The sequence below is a fragment of the Mytilus edulis genome, chromosome 2 (genome assembly GCF_963676685.1).
Source record: "Mytilus edulis chromosome 2, xbMytEdul2.2, whole genome shotgun sequence".
NCBI lineage: Eukaryota > Metazoa > Mollusca > Bivalvia > Mytilida > Mytilidae > Mytilus > Mytilus edulis.
In genome coordinates, this window is record NC_092345.1 from 91,423,149 (window position 1) to 91,444,316 (window position 21,168).

A 21,168-nucleotide genomic window follows, 5' to 3' on the forward strand; every position below is an offset into this window, starting at 1 on the left:
AATACATCAACCAGCACAACCATTTTGTTTAACATATATGTTACATCATTTTATTGAAAAAATATAAAAATTGTTATTTCATTACTAAGAAGATGTGCTAGAAATGAAGAAGGAAACCAAATCTTACTATTTAGATGGTAAAGATACTTTGCAAAAAAAAAACAAATAAGGTAGTTTTAACATTTAATCCTATGCACAGTAGGAAATGCAACATTGATGTAACATTGCATATAAATTCACTTGACACTTGGCAACATATTTGTCTTCTCTGGCCAGGTTGTTGTGGGTTGCGGTAGTTTTCTAACCGCCATTCTTGTTTAGTAGCCATATAGATGAAAATCAAATCAAAAAAACACATTTTGAATATTTATTCATTTCAAGAATATACATTTAATTAATACAAATTAGTTGTTCACAGGACTTTTTACCTGTATGCTGCTAATTTTACTAGTGAACCTTTGAATGGGATTATAAAGCTCAATCTGATATTTACTCATTTCCAGTAATATTCCATCATTTGTTATCTTTCATAACCCCCTCAGAAATCAACTGATAAACATACAGAATTGTTGTATAAATGAATGGCGATGTTGAGATAAGATCAGAAGAACATTTGTATTGTTAGATGAATGATTATTATGTATGAACTTGTATAAATGTTTCTATTGGATGAATAATTGTGGTGAATAAACATTCTTACAATTTTTAACAAAACAACATGATCCAAAAATAAACATTAAAACAAAGACTAACAAACACTCAATTTCCTTGACATGGTCAAATGAACATTTAATATAAAAACAAATGTGAATGGTTTTACAGTAATGAGGACATTAGTAGTCCAGGCTTAGGCAACATAAAACTTTTTTCTGTATATGTCAATCTCAATATGTGATTATTTTGTTATTTGTGATAATTAATCCAAAGTTTTGGTGGAATTCTAAGCATAGTTTTTTATATTGTTCCCCAATGCAGTCACTAGTAGCTATCAAAACTGGATTTTCGATTATTCTAAATCAGGTAAATCTTCATCATCACTATCACTGGATTCCTTATCATTCTCCTGAAAAAGAAACATCAAAATCATAACAAAAAGTTAAAAGGGTAGATATATCAATCAAGGGTGTTACTAAAAAAAAAAAAAAAATTTAAATTACCTATATAGGTAATACTTTACTTAACCCTTAGGCTGCTGCATTGATTTCTATTGTACTTTTGTGTAATGCTGAGTAAAATTTTAATCACTGATGAAATAAACATGTTCACTTACAATTGCTGTATCTTTGTAAATATTGAATATTCATCAATAAAAGTTATTTAAAAAAGTATTGTTAGATTCTGTATTTTTTATTTATTTTATTTTTGTGTGAATCTCGGGTCATTTTTTACCTGTACAGGTGCAAATAGAGGTAAACAAAGGTAAACTTATTTTTTCATGTTTTATTAACGAATCCATCAATGTAAAAGTATCCATGACTTCAGAATTGAACCAATATAGTTAAAAATCTCTTTTAAGAACTAAGTTCCATTGTGATTATTAAAAAATAAAAGTTTCTTCTCAGACCAACGGCCTTTTTATGCAAATATTTTCCGGTATTTTCCTCCAAGTTTCACTGTGCCGACTTTTACTTCCATGTACAAATATATTTATACGACAAGTTCATTGTTAAAGCTTTCATCAATATATAATCTTGACAAACTTAAAGTTCGGGTCTATCGATGTCAGTCAATATTGATTCACATTTGAAAGGCGAAATGATAAACATCGCGAATCCTGTTTCATGTCATCCATTTTGAACAAGGTCTGGGAATCCCCGTAATTCTCGCTTTAAAAGTCTCCTGTTTGCAGTTTTGATAGAATGTTTCTATTTCTGTCTATTATATCTTCGGTTCTCGTCCAAATCCTTTTAATCGGCCGCCGTTGTTAAATAGTTATCATTGAAATACTTCTGAACGTGTTGGCCATTTCTCCAAATAATGTCCGCCATTTTGTCACTTTTTTCATCAAAAATTTTCACTTTCCGTTTTATCGCTTATACCTGATTAAAAGTCAAGAGACACTCGAAAGTACGCAGATTTTTAACCAATCAGAATCCATACAAGTCGAAACTGCCGCAATCTCATGAATATTGACTCCGCCCATTCCATGGTAACTGTGTAAACAAAGGAGTTACGGAAAACGACTATAGTCGCGAGTAGCAGTAGCGGACTGTCTTATCGGAACGACAATAGTCGCGCGTAGCAGTCTAAGGGTTAACAAAACCAAGGTTTCTAATGGTGGTAGTTATTTTAACATTCCTTTACCAAAGACATTAATTTCTTACACAAACAGTAACTTGCACAAACAAAGCTTTAATTTTCATGGAAAATGGTGCGAAACATGAGAATTTTCTTATTTTTCATTTTGTCTATTCCAAAGTGACAGTCTTAATCTTCAAAACTAAAATGAAATGAATATAAAGAGTTACCTCCCATACACTACGAATAAATGCAAAAATAAGATGTGGTACATAATTAATTGGGAGTAAATTTAAGTAATCTACCTTTAAGAGCAGTTTGTGCGATGGTTTTAATTATGGGTAAGCTATTTTCCATAAGATAACAGTAAATCAGCGGGGGAAAAAAACAAATAAATCAAATGTGATAAAAAAAAACTTACCAATAAAATACAGAAAAATGAAAAAAACAAAAATTCAAATTTTGTAATGGATACTGTTGGTTGATCAATAAAAGAATTCCATCCACGTTTTAAAAAATAATTGAAGGTGACAAAGTTATTGATGTCTAAAACATGTTGATGACGCCCGACGCTGAATGGAAATTGTATAAATTTCTTATTAATACCAATACTAACCATATCACCGCCTGCATCCATACCTCCCATGCCGCCCATGCCACCCATGCCACCCATGTTCTGCATCATCTGGAAAATATCACAAGTCAATGAAAAATATCACATGTTTATAATGAAAAATATCACATGGTACTGTAAAATATCACATGTTAATGTAAAATATCACATGGTACTGTAGAATAACACTCCTATATAAAGTGTCAACTGGTGATCTGTCATATTACCAAACCTGTAGATTCTGTTTTGTTTATTATTTTTGCTGTTTAAAGATTAACCTACAATATTTTTGGCCAAAATGCTAAAATTTATAACTTCATCGTTTTTATGCAATTACTTAGTTTCTTGTTTGAATTGTTTTACATTTGTAATTTAAGGGGCTTTTATACATTTTGTAGAACTGAATGCCATACAGAGACCTATAGTTGTTAGCTTCTGTGTCATTTGAACTCTTATAAGAGTTGTCTCATTGGCTATAATACCACATCTTCTTTTTATAATTACTCAAATATTGAAACAACCAACAATTTGGCCATGTTTGTCAAATTTGCAGATCTTTAAGGCCAGAAAGTAATCCTCAATAAGAATGATCCATCTCATCTGGATTCATTTATTTGTGTCGATACCAAAGTTCGTAGAATGAAAAAAACTTACATTTTCAAGGATAAATGATTTGATAAGATTTGCCAAAGCCTGTATTAAAGCCTTTATTGAACTTTCAAATTTGTGGTTCATCCATATCCATGAAATCATTGAAAATTGGTATCCCATGAATCCTATAAATGACTTTACAGTATCCTCTGATTAACTTACAGACTCCAAATCCATATCACCAGCCCCTCCATCTCCTCCTCCTGCTCCTTCATAATCGGAGTCATCTTCATCTTTCCATTTGTTAAAATCTGTTTTTAACCAATGTACCTACAATCAAAGATAACCACATCTATAACATATTATTCTTTACAATATGTTTTACAAAACTTGTTTCTAGGAATAATTCCATCAAAGAATCATATGCAAACAAAAGAACATATATCTAAAAAAGGTAAACATTTTTTACATATTTTTTTTCAACAGCTTTCTGACAGGACATGAAAAGAAAACCAGTTCCAGGGGTGGACCTGAGAGACAGTGTATAATTTAAAAGTATCTGCAAACAGGAAGTAGCTACAGGGTAGATCTAAATATTGCTTACACACTACATCTCACCATTACAAGCTAAGGACCAACCATAAAATCATTTCTTTTTGAAGAGGCCAAGAAAACTTGAAAGTTTTCTAATCAATGTTTTTTGGATATATGGACAGAATGATAGATGGAGTAGAGCAGTTCTAGTTTCACCATATGCAACACTGGAAAAAAAGATTATTTTTTTTTCTATTGGTATTTCACAATTTCAGGTATTATTGTTATCTCACCTCCTTTTGTAACTGAACACATTTGTCATATGACAAAGCCTATCCCTTTGTAAAATAATAATAAATTCTAAGTCCATTCATTAGAATTTTAACCAGACAGAATCTGTACAACATAGATTCAAACACTTACTTTAGTTTTTTCTTTTAATAATCTCGGCCAAAAATGTTCTTCAGTGGTGTCTTTCTTTTTTAAAATCAATGATATATGTCTAGGTAAAACTGCATACTTTGATTCCTGCAAGACAAAAAAAAACATTTGTGAAATATGTAAAATTTCCTCATATATTTAACACACTACCTCCAAAATACCAATGGGATTACATACAATCTTTACCAAAATTTAGTCTCAGAAAAATGTAAAAAAAATATCACCTAGAGGACTTACTTTGACATGGTGTTTACAGCTCTTTTATAGAAGCATGCAAAGAAAACCATTGATCAACTTGCTTGCTATGTTTGTTTGGATGTTTGTAAACAACAGGTAGGTAGTTTGTTTACTATATACTGGCATTTGATTGGGCAATAAACATTCACTTCAATTCATATCCAATCAAATCCCAGTATATATTGAAACTCCGCCTACCTATTGTTTGCAAACAACCAAGCAAACATAGCAAGCAAGTTGATCAAAATTTTGTTTTGCATGCTTTTATAGAAAAGCTGTAAATAATGGAAATTATTTGAAATCTTCATTATCATTCTGACATGGATTAATGATCTGATATCAACAAAAGCCTATTCAAAATTCAATTCCTGTTAAGGTGGTACATGTATTGTATAAATGTACATGTACACATATATAGGCATACTTTTTTCTACAGAGCAAAATATTTGTTAATTCTAAAGAGTACCTGTGTCAATCCTGTTAGTTTTGCTAGAACATCAGATTTAAATTTAAGATGCTATATACTGATATTTTCTTACTTTGCTATCTATTTCTTTGAAAAAGTCTATTTTTGCTTCATGTAGTTTATTTTCTGTTCCTCCTTTGCCCCTGAAATAGATATATATGCTATTGTTTATTGACATGTATTATGTAGTGACATATCAAAACTAGAGGCTCTAAAGAGCCTGTGTCACTCACCTTGGTCTATGTGAATATTAAACAAAGGAAGCAGATGGATTGATGATAAAATTGTGTTTTGGTGATGGTGATGTGTTTGGACATCTTACTTTACTGAACATTCTTGCTGCTTACAATTATCTCTATCTATAATGAACTTAGCCTAGTAGTTTCAGTGGAAAATGTTAGTAAAAATTTACAAATTTTAAGAAAATTGTTAAAAATTGACTTCAAAGGACAATAACTCCTTAGGAGGTCAATTGACCATTTCAGTCAAGTTGACTTATTTGTAAATCTTACTTTGCTGAACATTATTGCTGTTTACATTTTATCTTTATCTATAATAATATTCAAGATAATAACCAAAAACAGCAAAATTTCCTTAAAATTACCAATTCAGGGGAAGCAACCCAACAAAGGGTTGTCCGATTCACCTGAAAATTTCAGTGCAAATACATCTTGACCTGATAAACAATTTTACTCCATGTCAGATTTGCTCTAAATGCTTTGGTTTTTGAGTTGTAAGCCAAAAACTGCATTTTACCCCTATGTTCTATTTTTAGCCATGGCGGCCATCTTGGTTGGTTGGCCTTGTCACCGGACACATTTTTTAAACTAGATACCCCAATGATGATTGTGGCCAAGTTTGGTTAAATTTGGCCCAGTAGTTTCAGAGGAGAAGATTTTTGTAAAAGTTAACGACGCTGGACGCAAAGTGATGGGAAAGGCTCACTTGACCCTTCGGGTCAGGTGAGCTAAAAAATTATAAGGTTAAGGTGGCTTGCATATTGTTTTACTATAATACATTTATTCTTTATTGATTTCATAGACTATTGAAGTGGTCAAGGTACATTTGTTAGTCTATCCTTTCACACATAAAATGTTTTCAATTTCTCATTTACAGACTTAAACCAAGAGCTTACATGTAACCCTGATAAATAACAAATGTAAAATCACAGTGCAACCCAAAAGGTGAATCAGTCTAAAATTGGGGATGGAAATTTCAAAGGATTCCAGTGGCCCATTTATGGCCTACTAATGTTTACCATACTTTTGCAGTTGCTTGATCCTATAACAAATACAATTACATTGACTGGGCTACAACTTAAAAAACTTATATTCCATCCCTGAAATTGTGTGTTGCATGTACAAATGGTATAATATAAATATTGAAATCCCATCACCAGGAATTTGTTCATATCAACTGACTTATTTGGTCCTTAATAAGTCACAATGTAAGTTCCCAAAAACTGATTTCAGGAGTAATTATATTGTGGAAATACTTACTTAAAGTGTAAACCTGTGTCTGTTATTTCTATGTTTGGTTCTTTACAGTCTTCTAATACAATGGTCAGTAACACTCTATCTTTTCGTTGGGCCCATTCCATAGGTGTATGCAATACTTGTCTGAAAAATAAATCATTCAAATTATACTAGTACATACAAATGAAGGTTGACATGGTCATTTAATATGATCTCATGTCATTTAAGTTTTTCACCTTATCAATTTGTGCATGAATTAGAACAGACCTATCTAACAATATAAATATAACAACCATCACCTTAGTCTTAGAAGCCAAGGATATACCTTGTTAATCAATATTTTACAGTCTATCTTTGAGAAATTTTAGGACACAAATCAATTTTTCTAATGTATATCAAGTGTTTTGACAATATGTAACTACATCCAATTCAAGTGCTTCTTTAATTATTCAAAGGGACTTTTCACTGCTCCAAGGTATATAATAAAAAAAAATTGAGGCTTCTTAAATAATTAGTTTCTTAAACTCAAACAGCTGAGAAGCCAAAATATCCCTTGTAAATCAATATTTTACAGTCTATCTTTGAGAAATTTTAGGACACAAATCAATTTTTCTAGTATGTATATCAAGTGTTTTGACAATATGTAACTACATCCAAGTGCTTCTTTAATTATTCAAAGGGACCTTTCACTGCTCCAAGGTATATAATAAAAAAAAATTGAGGCTTCTTAAATAATTAGTTTCTTAAACTCAAACAGCTGAGGAGGATGAAGGCAGGTGGGTGATGGCCCACATACTGAGTTTTGTGAATACACAAACTGCATAGGCTAATCTTTTTACAAGTATTACACTCCAAACAAAGGGGCTTGTTACAATTGCCGGGTTTACTATCCATACGAACCCCTAAAAAAACACAAGGGAGGAAGCTAATTTGCGACAATGCTTCAAATTATTGTTGTAAATTTTTTCTAAGACTTTCACTTACTTTGTGACCTGAATAAATATGTTCCCACTTGAATTATCTCTCCAATGACATATATTTGTTAACTTAAATAACCTCTATAACTATTGTAATCAATAAAACAAACTCGACATTTTTGAAATAGAACGAATCGAGGCCCTACATTTGAAAATGAAAGAACTAAAGCGACACCTACCGGAAAATTTATTTTCGGCTCTCTCTGGAGTTTACCGAAATATGAGGACGAAAGACAGTATGTTCCTAATAATTCCCGCCAATTTTTACATTATTGTAATAAAAAATACCGTAGACTTCCGAAAAGCGTAACATTTATGTAAACACCCGATAGTGCCGAAAATATATTTTCCGATAGGTGTCGCTTTAGCACTTTCATTTTCAAATGTAGGGCCTCGATTCTTTCTATTTCAAAAATGTCGAGTTTGTTTTATGGATTACAATAGTTATAGAGGTTATTTAAGGTAACAAATATATGTCATTGGAGAGATAATTCAAGTGGGAACATATTTATTCAGGTCACAAAGTAAGTGAAAGTCTTAGAAAAAATTTACAACAATAATTTGAAGCATTGTCGCAAATTAGCTTCCTCCCTTGTGTTTTTTAGGGGTTCGTATGGATAGTAAACCCGGCAATTGTAACAAGCCCCTGTGCTCCAAACGTTGGCTTGCCAGGGTCCCCCCCTTTTTTTAAATCCTGGATCTGCACTGAAAAGTGATTGATTAAGGAGAGAACTGTATATGTTGTAACAGTAAGTATATATTTTAAATTCTTTCACTAATTCTATAAAAATCCATTCTTAAATTGAAAGTACTATTGTGAACATGATGATGTCTGCAGGGCCATATATGTTTCTCAAACTTTCTGGAATCTTCTATAAGTTGTCTTCAGTATCCCGTGCATTTTAAAATTACGTGGGATTTACACCGCTACTACTTGTTCAAATGAATTATGCAAAAATATATGGTAAATATATAATGATATAACTTCTTCCATTCAAACTATCATTGATAAACGTTCTTGTTTTAATATTTTCTTTCGTTTCCACATGTAACTTACTCTTGATCGGCCATTTTCAACGCCATGTGAATTAGACTGGTACTCCAAACAATTTCAGATGAAGAGAAGACTAATAGAAACGAGAACAGGACAGAAAACCAGTGTCATAAAGTGCTTGGACTGGTTACTCAACCAAAGAGTAAAGGAGAAAAAAAAGAACCAGATTGGTTTTTTAAGCGAAACCACGTTTTATTGTAAAATTACACTATCAGTATCACAAAAGCTCGATGACAACAACAAAAATATGTCAGTTTTTATGAAATAGAAAATATAAGAGATTGCTTTGAGGATTTTTTTAAATAAAATATATTGACTGCAGAATTTGTTGACCTTGACACTTTGAATAACTGGATAGGTATTTCACGTTAAAAAAAATCATAAAATGGAATGAAAGTGACATGGCTCTTTTTACGGAAAATTTTAGAGTAAGTGACATCTTTAAAGACAGTATACGTGAAGGGTAAACATCAAACTTAATGATTAAGGATATAGTCTTAAATATATCAAGTATCATCATGATCATGCACAACTCATCAACTGAATTTATATATAATTAAAAAAGTTAAAAAGAAATCTGCAGTCTACATAAATTATTGATTATGATAATGATTATTATAAACGACAACCCTATTTGTACACAGAAGGAGGTTTGGGAGAATACTAGTATGTGTCATTCGTCTATTTTTCACTGACTTCAGCTGTTTTCAAGCTTCATGGTGATCTGTTTAGAAAATACCTATACTCTAACTTTTATTGTAACTACTTTTAGAGTTTCTGTACAACCTCTGTCCTTTTTAAAGGGGATAGTTAAAAGCTCATACACATGTTAACCAACCAAATTCTTGTGGCGCCTGACCTAAGACAGTAGACTGTAAGAAAGTGGTAGTCATTTGTTGCTGTTTGCCTTGTTTATGAATTTTCAACAGTTGTATACTACTGTTGCCTTTATTGTTCATATTGTTTGTTTTTCTAAAATTTTTGATTTTATACATTTTTTTTTGTACCATCCAAGTGTTTGTTAGTCCAAATAAATTTAACGTCTTAAAAGGCTATTATTTTTTTTTTCTTTGACGCCTTACATTGTTGCAGGAAGGCGTCAAAGCAAAAATTTAAAATATCCTTCCAAGACGTCATAATTATTTGGACTAGCAAGCTGTTGGCTTCTTGTGTATTCTGAGAAATACTTTTAAAAGTGTACATCAAAATGTTGTTATTGGTGAAAAAGGTACTAAACATTCATTTCACCAATGATGTAAAGTTGCTTTCATGTACATCTGCCTTTCTATGACTCTCGGGGGGTCCACTTCCTATATATATGTATATGAAAAAGTATACATTTTTGAAATTTAAATTATATGAAAAGGGTGGGTTATTTACAGAAACGCAGCAGCACCCCTATCAATTAAGTTTTGAAGTTTCCCGATCTATGACTTAAGGAGGCAGATGTAAGCAAATTTAGATCATGGTAAAGATTCAAAATTTGTAACAGCAATTGCCTTTCAAGTCTTTTTAATGACAATTTTATTAATTGTATAGAGTTATTGCCCTTTGTCCTTTAGCCATGATTTTGCTAATTTATTAGCTTTGCAAAACATAAAAAATGAAGATAAACTGTAAACAACCACATGAACAAAAACTATTAAGGTATAAAAATCTACAATTTCGTCCATATATACATGTATATCCAATTGTATGTCAGAAAAGTTATACTTATAATGCATGTAATGGTAGAACACTCATATTACAGTTCTTGTGTTGATATGGGTTACAATTAGATACTGATAGGTATATAGAAAAGAAGGTGTGGTATGACTTTTATGAATATGAGACAACTCTGCAAAGAAATTTTACAGCTTTAGGTCATAGTACTACCTTCAACAATGAGCAAAGCCTATACCACATCGTCAGCTATAAAATTCCAGAAATTACAAATATGAAACAAATCAAAGGAGAAAACTAACGGACTAATTAATGTACAAAAAATTAGAAACAAGAAAAAAACAGCAACCACTAAATTACAGACTCCTGACTTGGGACAGCATGACCAAGCACATACCTACAGAATGTGGCAGGGTAAACATGAAAGCGAAATCCAACCATCCCCTAATCTCAGACAGTAGTGTAACAGTACAACACAAGACAAACTATAAAAATCAGCTGAGAAAGGCTCAACTCATCAGATGGAAAAAAATAGAATTACATACATGTATAACAAAAACAGAGTGGAAGTGGCTGGGTTTGCTTGTTTTGAATTATACATATATCACTGTGACACATATATATATATACATTATATATATGTCATTTTTTTTGGTATGAAATTTAATTTAGATTCACAAATTTAGATAATCAGAAAGGCCCTGTGTGATGTGGCTACAGCAAGTAACATGCTTATTTTGTATTTTCACACAGTTAGATAATCTCAGGGAAACAGTTCTATATAAAAGCATTAAACAACTGCAAAGTTTTGACATCTTTATTTTCTCCTGCTTTCAAAATGGTTAGCAGCTGTTAAACTCTTTCAATTGTTAAATTTATAGCACCATGTTTAGTATCATTGCACATGAACTTTTTAAATTTCTTAGATATTCATGATATTATTGTGTTCCTCATTTTGAGGTGCATTAGGGATATTGACCCAAATAAAGTTAAACAGTTTAAATTGCCAGTATAAACTCGTAGTAACACATGTTTATTTACTATGGGAAATGTTGACCAACACCAAACTTGAATTATTTTCTACATTTGATGAAAATTTGGCCAAGCAATGGCTATGGGTACTGAGATTTCAATGATCAAAAATATGAGGTGTTATTTTATATTTAAAATTTTGGCCTGGAAATTTCCTTTGAAAAATAAATTTTTTACAAATGTTTGAATTTTGAAGAAAAAAATACAGTAGATAGGAACTGTAAGAGATAAAATTATCATCTTTTCTTTTTAATATTCCCATTTTGAAATGTTTTGGGCTAAAACTGGTAGCTTAATAGATAGAGAGGAAAAGTAAACAGAGTAGAGATTAAAGTTATGAATTATCATGATTATATATAAATTCTACAATGTTGCCATGTTGGAGAGTTGCCATTCTTGAAGATGCACACTAACCCAAGTGATCCTGAACTAAATGTCAGTGTCAATCTAATACTGATTAACTGCAGTTTATATACAATGTACATGTAGCTATATTTACTTTCTTTCACAAATGTAGGAGGCACCTTACTCTGATTTTACTGCATTAGTCTATGTAGTGAATGATCATGGTATTATTTTTGTGATTGCTCAATGTAATTAAAATGTACAATTCAACTGTAAGGCCACACCAATTTGATTCCTTGTTCGACGGACCCGTCCGCACCTTTTTCAAAACAGAATTTTTTTAATTTTTTTATATTCCCGCTTTCTGCATCCGGAAATGTAATCATGTCTATTTCCCGCACCGTTTTTTTTTGTAGATATTATAAAAAGATATCAACATTTGTTTCTTTCCCCCTTACTTATATTCCCTATCAAAAAATGTTCGTTGTTAGAATAAAGTACAAAGAACTTCTGAAGGATTTGCCTTCAACTGCAATTATATTTTATGCTGGCAAACAAAACTATCTATAGCCGCTGCATGTTTATGCACCTGTCCTGATTGATTCAGGGGCCTGTCGTGCAGCAGTTATCGTTTGTTGATGTTGTTCATTGGTATTTTCCCGTTTGGATATATAAATTTTCCTGTTCGAATTGTGTACGCTAATAATTTTGGGATCCTTTATAGCTTGCTGTTTGGTCTGTATCAAAGCCCTGTGTAAAAGGCCGTACTTTGACCTGTGTTTGTTATTGTCAGGTTGAGAACAACCCTCCCTCAGACAAGGGGTCATTTTACTGATGTAGAAAAGAAAATAGAAATACCAAGGATTTGTGTAGTTCTTCTATACAAAACCTTTAAAAACTTAGAATTTTGTACTCAAAGAGAGGAGAGTTACATCATATTTTAAATAACTTTTTCTAAAAGAGGGGTCCACTTATTTTGAATAATATTAAACTGTTAAAGTAAATGTGTTAACTTAACATGGTTAAAGTCCAGGAATATTACAAAATTCTTGGACATGTTTTGACCATTTAATACTAGATAGATATATAGTTCTTTGAGAAAATATAAGCCCTTCTGTACAAACAAATATATAATAACTTATATTGACCCCACATAAAACATGTAAAAGGGATATTTATAACATTAAGGGGTTGCCCCCAAACTGATTATGACTTGGATGGAGAATTGTCTCATTGTCAGTCACACATACATAGTCCAGATTTAATTATTTCTTGCTGAACAGGGAAAAAATACTTCAGAAATTAAAGAAATGTCAAAGTACAAGTTATAAATCAAGTTTTATTATTGTCAAAACCTACTATTTTATGTTTACAAAAAAAAAATTAATCGCTCGCCTTTACTTTTCAAGCTTCGCCTCAAAAATTTGCAAATTAAATATTTTTTATTAAAATTTTTCAAATCGCTCGCTCGCCCCAAATTTTGGAGTCCAATAATCCGTAGAACAAGAAATTAAATTGGTGTGGCCTAAAAGACATTATCCTGATTTAGAGTAGTTTCTCGCAATTTGATTGGCTGATATTGTCCTAATAAATTTCAGTACAATTTTTTATTACATGAATTGGAATTATCTCCCTTAATTATTACGTCTATTGGAGTTATATTTAATATTTTTAATTTTTCACAGTTTTAGATTAAGTATCTAAAATATACTTGGTTGATATTGTCCTAATATTGAATCTATACTATTAAACGAGAAGACCTAGTTTTGTGTGTCGTTTCACTTCCTTCCACAATAAATCAATCATCATGCCTCTGTGTCCTATAGGTAACATGCATAGTCGCATTTGTCATCCATTCTTATGATTATTCAGATTATGTTAGTTTGGGAGAAAAACGACTAAAAAGGAGTCCGAATATGATTCCGTCATCGGACTGACTTTTAGTTATATATAAGACTTCCGGTTTGAAACAGCACAAATACAACCAATCGTATGATAGATAACAAAAATGAAAAATAAATAAGCCAATCAGAGCGTTCTCCATATCATGGTGTTTATATCGCAGGAACCACAACTATTATAGCTCCTTAATATAGAGGACAACTATTTCTCGCATTTATCTACATGTAAACTACGATTATACAACTTTAATATATAGACTCTCTGTATTCTGTCAGGGACTTTCTATGTTAGTATAGAAAGTCCCTAATTCTGTCTACTGTTTTCTTTGAAATGTTTACTATTTAAGGGGTCATACTCCTTGCATACATATTAAAATAACGGTAAAACATGCTCAACTTCATCTAAAACTACATTTGTATCCCGACCAAAAACTTTAACCTGAAGCGGGACAGACTAGAAAATATAATGCCCATAAATGGGGCATAAACATTTATTGTTGAAAGGGAAAATAGTGATTTGGCAAAAACGAAAGTAAGGTAGAGATGAGAGGGAGGCATAACCTTTTTCGGGGCGTCGGGTTCGGGTGTTTCTAAGCTCGGGATTTGGGGATTGATCCTTACGTGATCCGGGAATATATTTTTCGATTTCGGGATATGAATTTCTTTAAATTCTGCATCTCGGGATTTCATGGTTATAAGCCTGGGATTTCGGGATCAGGACCCCTCCGACCACCTCTCAAATTAACCTTAGTCGGTCTTATTCATTTATACATGATTCATATCCTACCATTGGCATGTTAATAAGGCTCTAAAAAGAAGAAAAAAAGCACAGATGGATTGACCTATAGAAGCATATTTTATTTAGACTAATAATGATCTATATAAAAGCAGTTACATTTATTTCATGTTTGAAACAGTGCAAATTTTTAATTTGATTTGACTTTTACCAAAAAGAAGCATTGTAGCAAAGGAGAAGAATAATTGTGGTCTGAAGCCAGACACACGAAAATAATTGAATTTAACAGAAAGGAAACAAATATCGGACTTTGAGAAAAGGGAGAGGGCTTTTAGTATTTTATGAAATTCTCCATACATAATATCTTTTACAAAAAAATCATCCTACAGCAGTTCACAAGCTGTCTATGCCCGCGATTTCGCGGGTGTGTTCTAGTTTGAATATAATAATATGTTATATATATAACAAAATCAGGATAAATTCGTTTTACAGTGTTCATTGTCCTAATATGGAATTGATTGGGGTCAATAAAATTCATATCCGGTGTCATATGGTATTTTGAACCCCATGGTAAATTGACCCCGGGGTCAAAATACCACTATGGTAAATTGAACCCCCCCCCCCCCCCCCCCTGTATGGAAAAATGAACCCTCATGGTAAATTGAACCCCCCTGTTTTTTTCTTTCTAGATGATTAATAAAACCTTTAACATCATATAAAAGCTAATCAAAAATTAAAAATCATTAATACAAGAAGGGAGGTCAATTTTCCATGATTGGTTAAAAGAAAAATATTTGCTTGGTATAAATTAAGTGCTCTGAAGTCTTAACCAACAAAATTTTATTCAAAAAACTTCTTAAAGCATTATAACTAGACCATGTAGCTAGGACACTTTAATTCTTTGAAATTTGAAATATTTATATAGAATGGTAGACTTAAGTTTTAATTTTTCATGGTAAAAAAGGGGGAGGGGACGAGGGGGTCAAATTACCATGGCTCAGTCAATTTAAAAAGTAAAATTTTCAAAACATCTTTTCAAGCTACTAAAATACATACAAACTACTTATTGGAGTATAACAAATATGTAAAGGAGTTACAGTAGCTAGATTTTTAGCATTAAAGGTCTATAATCATGATAATAGGGGGTTCAATATACCATGGTAGGGGGGTCAAAATACCATGGAAAAGTAAAATTTTCAAAACATTTTTTCCAGCATGTTTAATATAACATACAAACTACTTATTGGAGTATAACTACTATGTTAAGGAGTTAGAATAGCTTGAATTTTTGAAAGGAGTAGGGGCAATAAGGCCCTTATTTGGCCCAAAAATTACTGCAAATTTAAAAGTTATCATACATATTTTAAAATTACTGCAAAGTATCTCAGGTAGACGGTATTCAGAAAAACAAAATAATTTTGGACATTGAACAAGTTACCATGGCAACAAATCATGCCTTAATTTGCATATTTTGTAAAATTTTGTGATTTTCCTTGTTTTTCATCAAATTTTTAAGTATATTTTCGATTGGAAAAGTATGTGCGCACCCAAGAAACAACTTTATATTTGGTAAGATTTTGTCAATAGTAATGATAAAGCTTCAGTTAAATTATTTTGTTGTTTCTTGGCTGCGCACGATGTTTCCACAACAGAAATAAAGATAGAAAACTGCATAAATTCTGAATTTTCGTCGTTTTTATGAAAACAGTACCTATTATGACGTAATTGTGATGTCATCACATAAGAATCTTAATGTTTTTCATTTATATTTCTTGGCCCTATGCATTTCTAAAGATTATGTGCCAATTTGAAAAAGTTATCAAACATTTTATTTTCTTGGGCCAAAACCAAGCCTTAATGCCCCTACTCCTTTAAGGTCTATTATAGTAGCGGGTTCAATATACCATGGTACCAAGGCTAAGTAAAATTTTCAAAATATCTTTTCCAGCATGTTAAATACATACAAACTACTTATTGGAGTATTATTACTATGTTAAGGATTTAGAATAGCTAGAATTTTTGAAATTTAAGGTCAATAGTAGTAGCTAACGGACACATTGAAATCATTGTTTATGTGGCAGTTGTTGCTGTCCCCATTAAATATTGTCGATTTTATTGAAATAGAATAAAGGTATATGTTTTCATGCATAAATCATAAATTATAGGTTTTTGTCACACCTAAATTACTATTTTAACAATTATCACATGGTCGGTCTTTTAAATTCATTAAATCATAAGCCTACCGGTACATTATAAAGCCTATCACATATGTTATAAAACCTTAGCATACAAGCTTTTGCAAAAAAGACTATTTATAAACATCCGTGCTCTCAAACGTTTTAAACCATTTGACATTACCCTTTTGGTCCATTGCACTCACTTTAGCGTGATATTCCATCGTACTTTAGCAAAAAAAAAACACACTTTAGCTTAATACACCATCATACTTTAGCATAGACCATCGCACTTAAGCGTGACCATCGCTCTTTAGAGTCCTACATATATACATTTGTATGTTGATTATATAATATAAATAAGCAGTTTTATGTATCCAGTCTATTGTCTATCGTTTAGGACTGTCAGTGTTGCTTCTAGATGTATTTTGGTTATTGTCGTTGTAACTCAAATTTTTAAATGAAAAAAAATGTTCTTTGTTTAAAACAATTTCAAAAATGTATTAAGCACAGTAATATATACACAGTAACAGTTACACACTATATAGAGCAGTCCTAAGTTAACCCATAATTTTACTGAACATATTCAAATTTCTGTTGTACAGATCATCTAAAGAGGCAAGTTATCTCAAATTTTGTTCAACTATTAAATGGTGTACTAAACATGGATCAAAGTACAAATGTATTTGCTTTCTCAGCTTCTAGAAATGTTCAGAAGTTGTTTTTTCCTAAGGTGCCAATAAACTGCAAGCATCATTAATATTGTTATGGATATAGTACAGGTAGAAGGTTCAGCTCTATATCTTGAGGATAAAGAAAATGATGTCAGATTCGCCCTTTAAAACTTGTACAAGTATAAAAATGATCCTATACTTGTATGAATGGTGTTTAGTAAACAGTAATGATCTTTTGAATTCAGTGGTAGATTAAGAAGTTTTCATAAAAGGGGGGCACTGACTGCCCAAGAGGGTGTCTACTTAGTCATGCTTTAGAAATTCCATAAATAATCAACCAAATTTTTGCCACATGGAGTGGGGTGGGTGGGCACCTTGTGTCATTCCCCCCCCCCCCTTAAATTTGCCAATGAAATTTCCCATTTGAGTATTCAGCAATATTTTATTACATGTATGTTTCACAAGAATCTGTTAGTTTGATTGGCTATCAAAGACATTTCGGGATGAAATATTTCAGGGACTGAATTTTCAACTCTCCCTTGACACCGTTTGCGAGTATGGTCTTGATGAAACAATGATAGTCCATTGGAAGGGGAAGATAAATGGTTGACCCGTATTAAGAGAGAGCCATATCTCTTGCAAGTAAAAGACACCCTTGCAGATTTCGAAAAAGAGCAGGCTTATGTCGCTACAAGGCAGCACTCGCACTTGCAAAGTGGAAAGGGATTAATATAAGTTGCAAAACTTGTTTCCCAATCCACTATAAATAAGTAAATGTTTAAAACTGCCCAACTATCAAAGACAAAACGACAAAATCACTTATATTTTAAAGTTTTTTTTATACGACCGCAAAAATTTTTCGTCGTATATTGCTATCATGTTGGCGTCGTCGTCGTTGTCGTCCGAATACTTTTAGTTTTCGCACTTTAACTTTAGTAAAAGTGAATAGAAATCTATGAAATTTTAACACAAGGTTTATAACCACAAAAGGAAGGTTTGGATTGATTTTGGGAGTTTTGTTCCCAAAATTTTCGGAATTAGGGGCCAAAAAGGGCCCAAATAAGCATTTTCTTGGTTTTCGCACTATAACTTAAGTTTTAGTAAATAGAAATCTATGAAATTTTGACACAAGGTTTTTGACCACAAAAGAAAGGTTGGGATTGATTTTGGGAGTTTTAGTTCAAACAGTTAAGGAATTAGGGGCCAAAAAAGGGCCCAAATAAGCATTGTTCTTGGTTTTCGCACAATAACTTTAGTATAAGTAAATAGAAATCAATGAAATTTAAACACAAGGTTTATGACCACAAAAGGAAGGTTGGGATTGATTTTAGGAGTTGAGGTCTGAACAGTTTAGGAATAAGGGGCTAAAAAGGGGCCCAAGTAAGCATTATTCTTGGTTTTCGCACCATAACTTTAGTATAAGTAAATACAAATCTTTGAAATTTAAACACAAGGTTTATGACCATAAAAGGAAGGTTGGGTTTGATTTTGGGAGTTTTGGTCCCAACAGGTTTTTAGGAATAAGGGGCCCAAAGGGTCCAAAATTGAACTTTGTTTGATTTCATAAAAAAATGGAATAATTGGGTTATTTGATATGCCGGATCTAACTGTGTATGTAGATTCTTAATTTTTGGTCCCGTTTTCCAATTGGTCTACATTAAGGTCCAAAGGGTCTAAAATTAAACTTAGTTTGATTTTAACAAAAATTGAATCCTTGGGGTTCTTTGATATGCTGAATCTAAAAATGTACTTAGATTTTTGATTATTGGCCCAGTTTTCAAGTTGGTCCAAATCGGGGTCCAAAATTAAACTTTGTTTGATTTCATCAAAAATTGAATAATTGGGGTTCTTTGATATGCCAAATCTAACTGTGTATGTAGATATTTAATTTTTAGTCCCGTTTTTAAATTGGTCTACATTAAATACCAAAGGGTCCAAAATTAAACTAAGTTTGATTTTAATAAAAATTGAATTATTTGGCTTTTTTGATATGCTGAATTTAATCATGTACTTAGATTTTTGATTATGGGCCCAGTTTTCAAGTTGGTTCAAATCAGGATCCAAAATTATTATATTAAGTAATGTGCAATAGCAAGAAATTTTCAATTGCACAGTATTCAGCAATAGCAAGAAATCTTCAATTGCACAGTATTGTGCAATAACAAGAAATCTTCAATTGCACAGTATTGCGCAATAGCAAGAAATATCTAATTGCACAATATTTATAGTATAACTAATCGCCGTATTTGAATATCAAAAATAAGACAACGCGTGACCGAACAACGCATGGATTAAACGAGTGCGCAGCACGAGTTTAATCCATAGCGGCGTTCGGTCACAAGTTGTCTTATTTTTGATATTCAAATACGGCGATTAGTTATTCTTTTTATTACATTGGTAAATGGCTTTTTTTTTATGAAATTAATGTAGAAAATGTAAGGAACTATATCTTTTTCCTACGCATTGACAATTTGTTTTGATCCGACGTTATCGACGTCTTGACAACGCCTATTGTTGTATGACGTCAGAGAGTGAAATAACCACGTTTATTTCACATGTGAAATTATCGGTTTTTATCTAACTGGGAAATCAATGTAATTCATTGCAACCAATGTAATAATGTGCAATAGCAAGAAATTTTCAATTGATTGGAGTTATCTTTCTTTGTCCAGAATAGTAGTTGAATCAACTTAAATTATTGTTTTATACAATACACAATGTATTTTCACTTTTACTACCAACTGATAAATTAAAACAATCTTTACCATTCAGTGATAACAAGCACTTTTTGTTACATTTTAATATTTTATGATGTATTTAAAGGGGCACTAGCTGTCAAATTCTTTGTAACCGATTTGACTCAAATTCTCATATTTGGTTTATAACAATGTAAAACATTTATCCAAACTATCAAAAGTCTAAAATAAACAGTTTACAGAGCATGGGGTAGATAATATATAGGTTCGTTTCGTGTGTATTTTAGTCCAGACGCCATCTAATTAACTATCGATTTGACCTCAGATGACCATATAAGCGATGTAAACAAAAATAAAGATACGAATAGATTAAACCAACACGTGCAATTGCATTTTTATAGGTCTGTTTGATTTTATTTTATAGATTAAAAATAGATGTTTCTCAATGTTTTTAACCATATAAGAATGATTTTATGTGCATCGAATTAGTAATGAAATGATTTACCGTAGTATCACTTTCATTGTTGACATTCTTTTTCTTTAAATAACCAGTACACGTACAATGCATGCGTTGTCAATCTCTAGCTAGGGGTTAACTTGAAGTTCACATGAATACCGGTTAGAATGATGATGACGTTTTCACTTGCAAGTGAATCAGTCAAAAATTATGTTTAATCGCTTATTTCAACAAAATTAAAGGAAATTGATTGCTAAAAGCAAATTATTATTTCATTATTCCAATTTGATTAATGATTGATCTAAAAAAAATCATACTTTATTTTTTTATATATATCGTAGCTAGTGCCCCTTTAAATGAGTAGTTATTGTTGCAAACTCCATTAGAAATTTGAATTGAGATCAGTTTTGAAAAAAGGGAAAGGGGTATGTGAAAAAAAAATGGTGTGGGGGGGGGGGGGGGGGTTAAATTTTTCTCATTTCAGATTTCATAAATAAAAAGAAAATTTCTTCAAAATTATTTTGAGAGGATTAATATTCAACAGCATAGTGATTGCTCAAAGACAAAAAAATTATTTTAAGTTCATTAGACCACATTCATTCTGTGTCCAAAACCTATGCTGTGTCAACTATTTAATCACAATCCAAATTTAGAGCTGAATCCAGCTTGAATGTTGTGTCCATACTTGCCCCAACCGTTCAGTGTTTAACCTCTGCGGTCGTATAAAGCTGCGCCCTGCGGAGCATCTGGTTTTATTTACAATGTATTTAATCTCCCCCTCTCATCAGCTCAATAAGTGGGAAAAGGTCAGGTATATAGAGGAACTCTCTTATTTTAACAGTTTTGCTTGAATTACCTGCTTTTC

General features: G+C 31.8%; 2 protein-coding genes across 2 annotated transcripts in view; one reads left to right on the forward strand and one right to left on the reverse strand.

Moving 5' to 3' along the window:
- Nucleotides 1-353: 353 nt before the first annotated feature.
- Nucleotides 354-8,761, reverse strand: LOC139513438 (co-chaperone protein daf-41-like). The gene is made up of 7 exons (XM_071301913.1): nucleotides 8,630-8,761; nucleotides 6,620-6,739; nucleotides 5,194-5,263; nucleotides 4,400-4,504; nucleotides 3,665-3,772; nucleotides 2,855-2,923; nucleotides 354-1,063 (listed from the first exon to the last, which is right to left on the reverse strand). The coding sequence occupies exons 1-7, from the start codon at nucleotides 8,653-8,655 to the stop codon at nucleotides 1,007-1,009; spliced, it is 555 nt and encodes a 184-aa protein (XP_071158014.1). The 5' UTR covers nucleotides 8,656-8,761; the 3' UTR covers nucleotides 354-1,006.
- A 59-nt stretch (nucleotides 8,762-8,820) lies between these two features.
- The window catches only part of LOC139513437 (nostrin-like), a 41,097-nt gene continuing 28,749 nt past the window's right edge, over nucleotides 8,821-21,168 (forward strand). The window contains exon 1 of the mRNA XM_071301910.1: nucleotides 8,821-9,054. Coding sequence (XP_071158011.1) covers nucleotides 9,028-9,054 — 27 coding nt within the window. The 5' untranslated portion in view covers nucleotides 8,821-9,027. The remainder of the gene's footprint in view (nucleotides 9,055-21,168) is intronic.

Excerpts from the sequence above, each read along its gene's own strand:
- LOC139513438 (XM_071301913.1), bottom strand. The coding sequence starts at position 8,655 with ATGGCGTTGAAAATGGCCGATCAAGA. Across the intron at positions 5,264-6,619 it reads GACACAGGTTTACACTTTAA|GGGCAAAGGAGGAACAGAAA; the intron begins GTAAGTATTTCC and ends TATCTATTTCAG. Across the intron at positions 1,064-2,854 it reads TGGATGCAGGCGGTGATATG|GAGAATGATAAGGAATCCAG; the intron begins GTTAGTATTGGT and ends TTTCTTTTTCAG.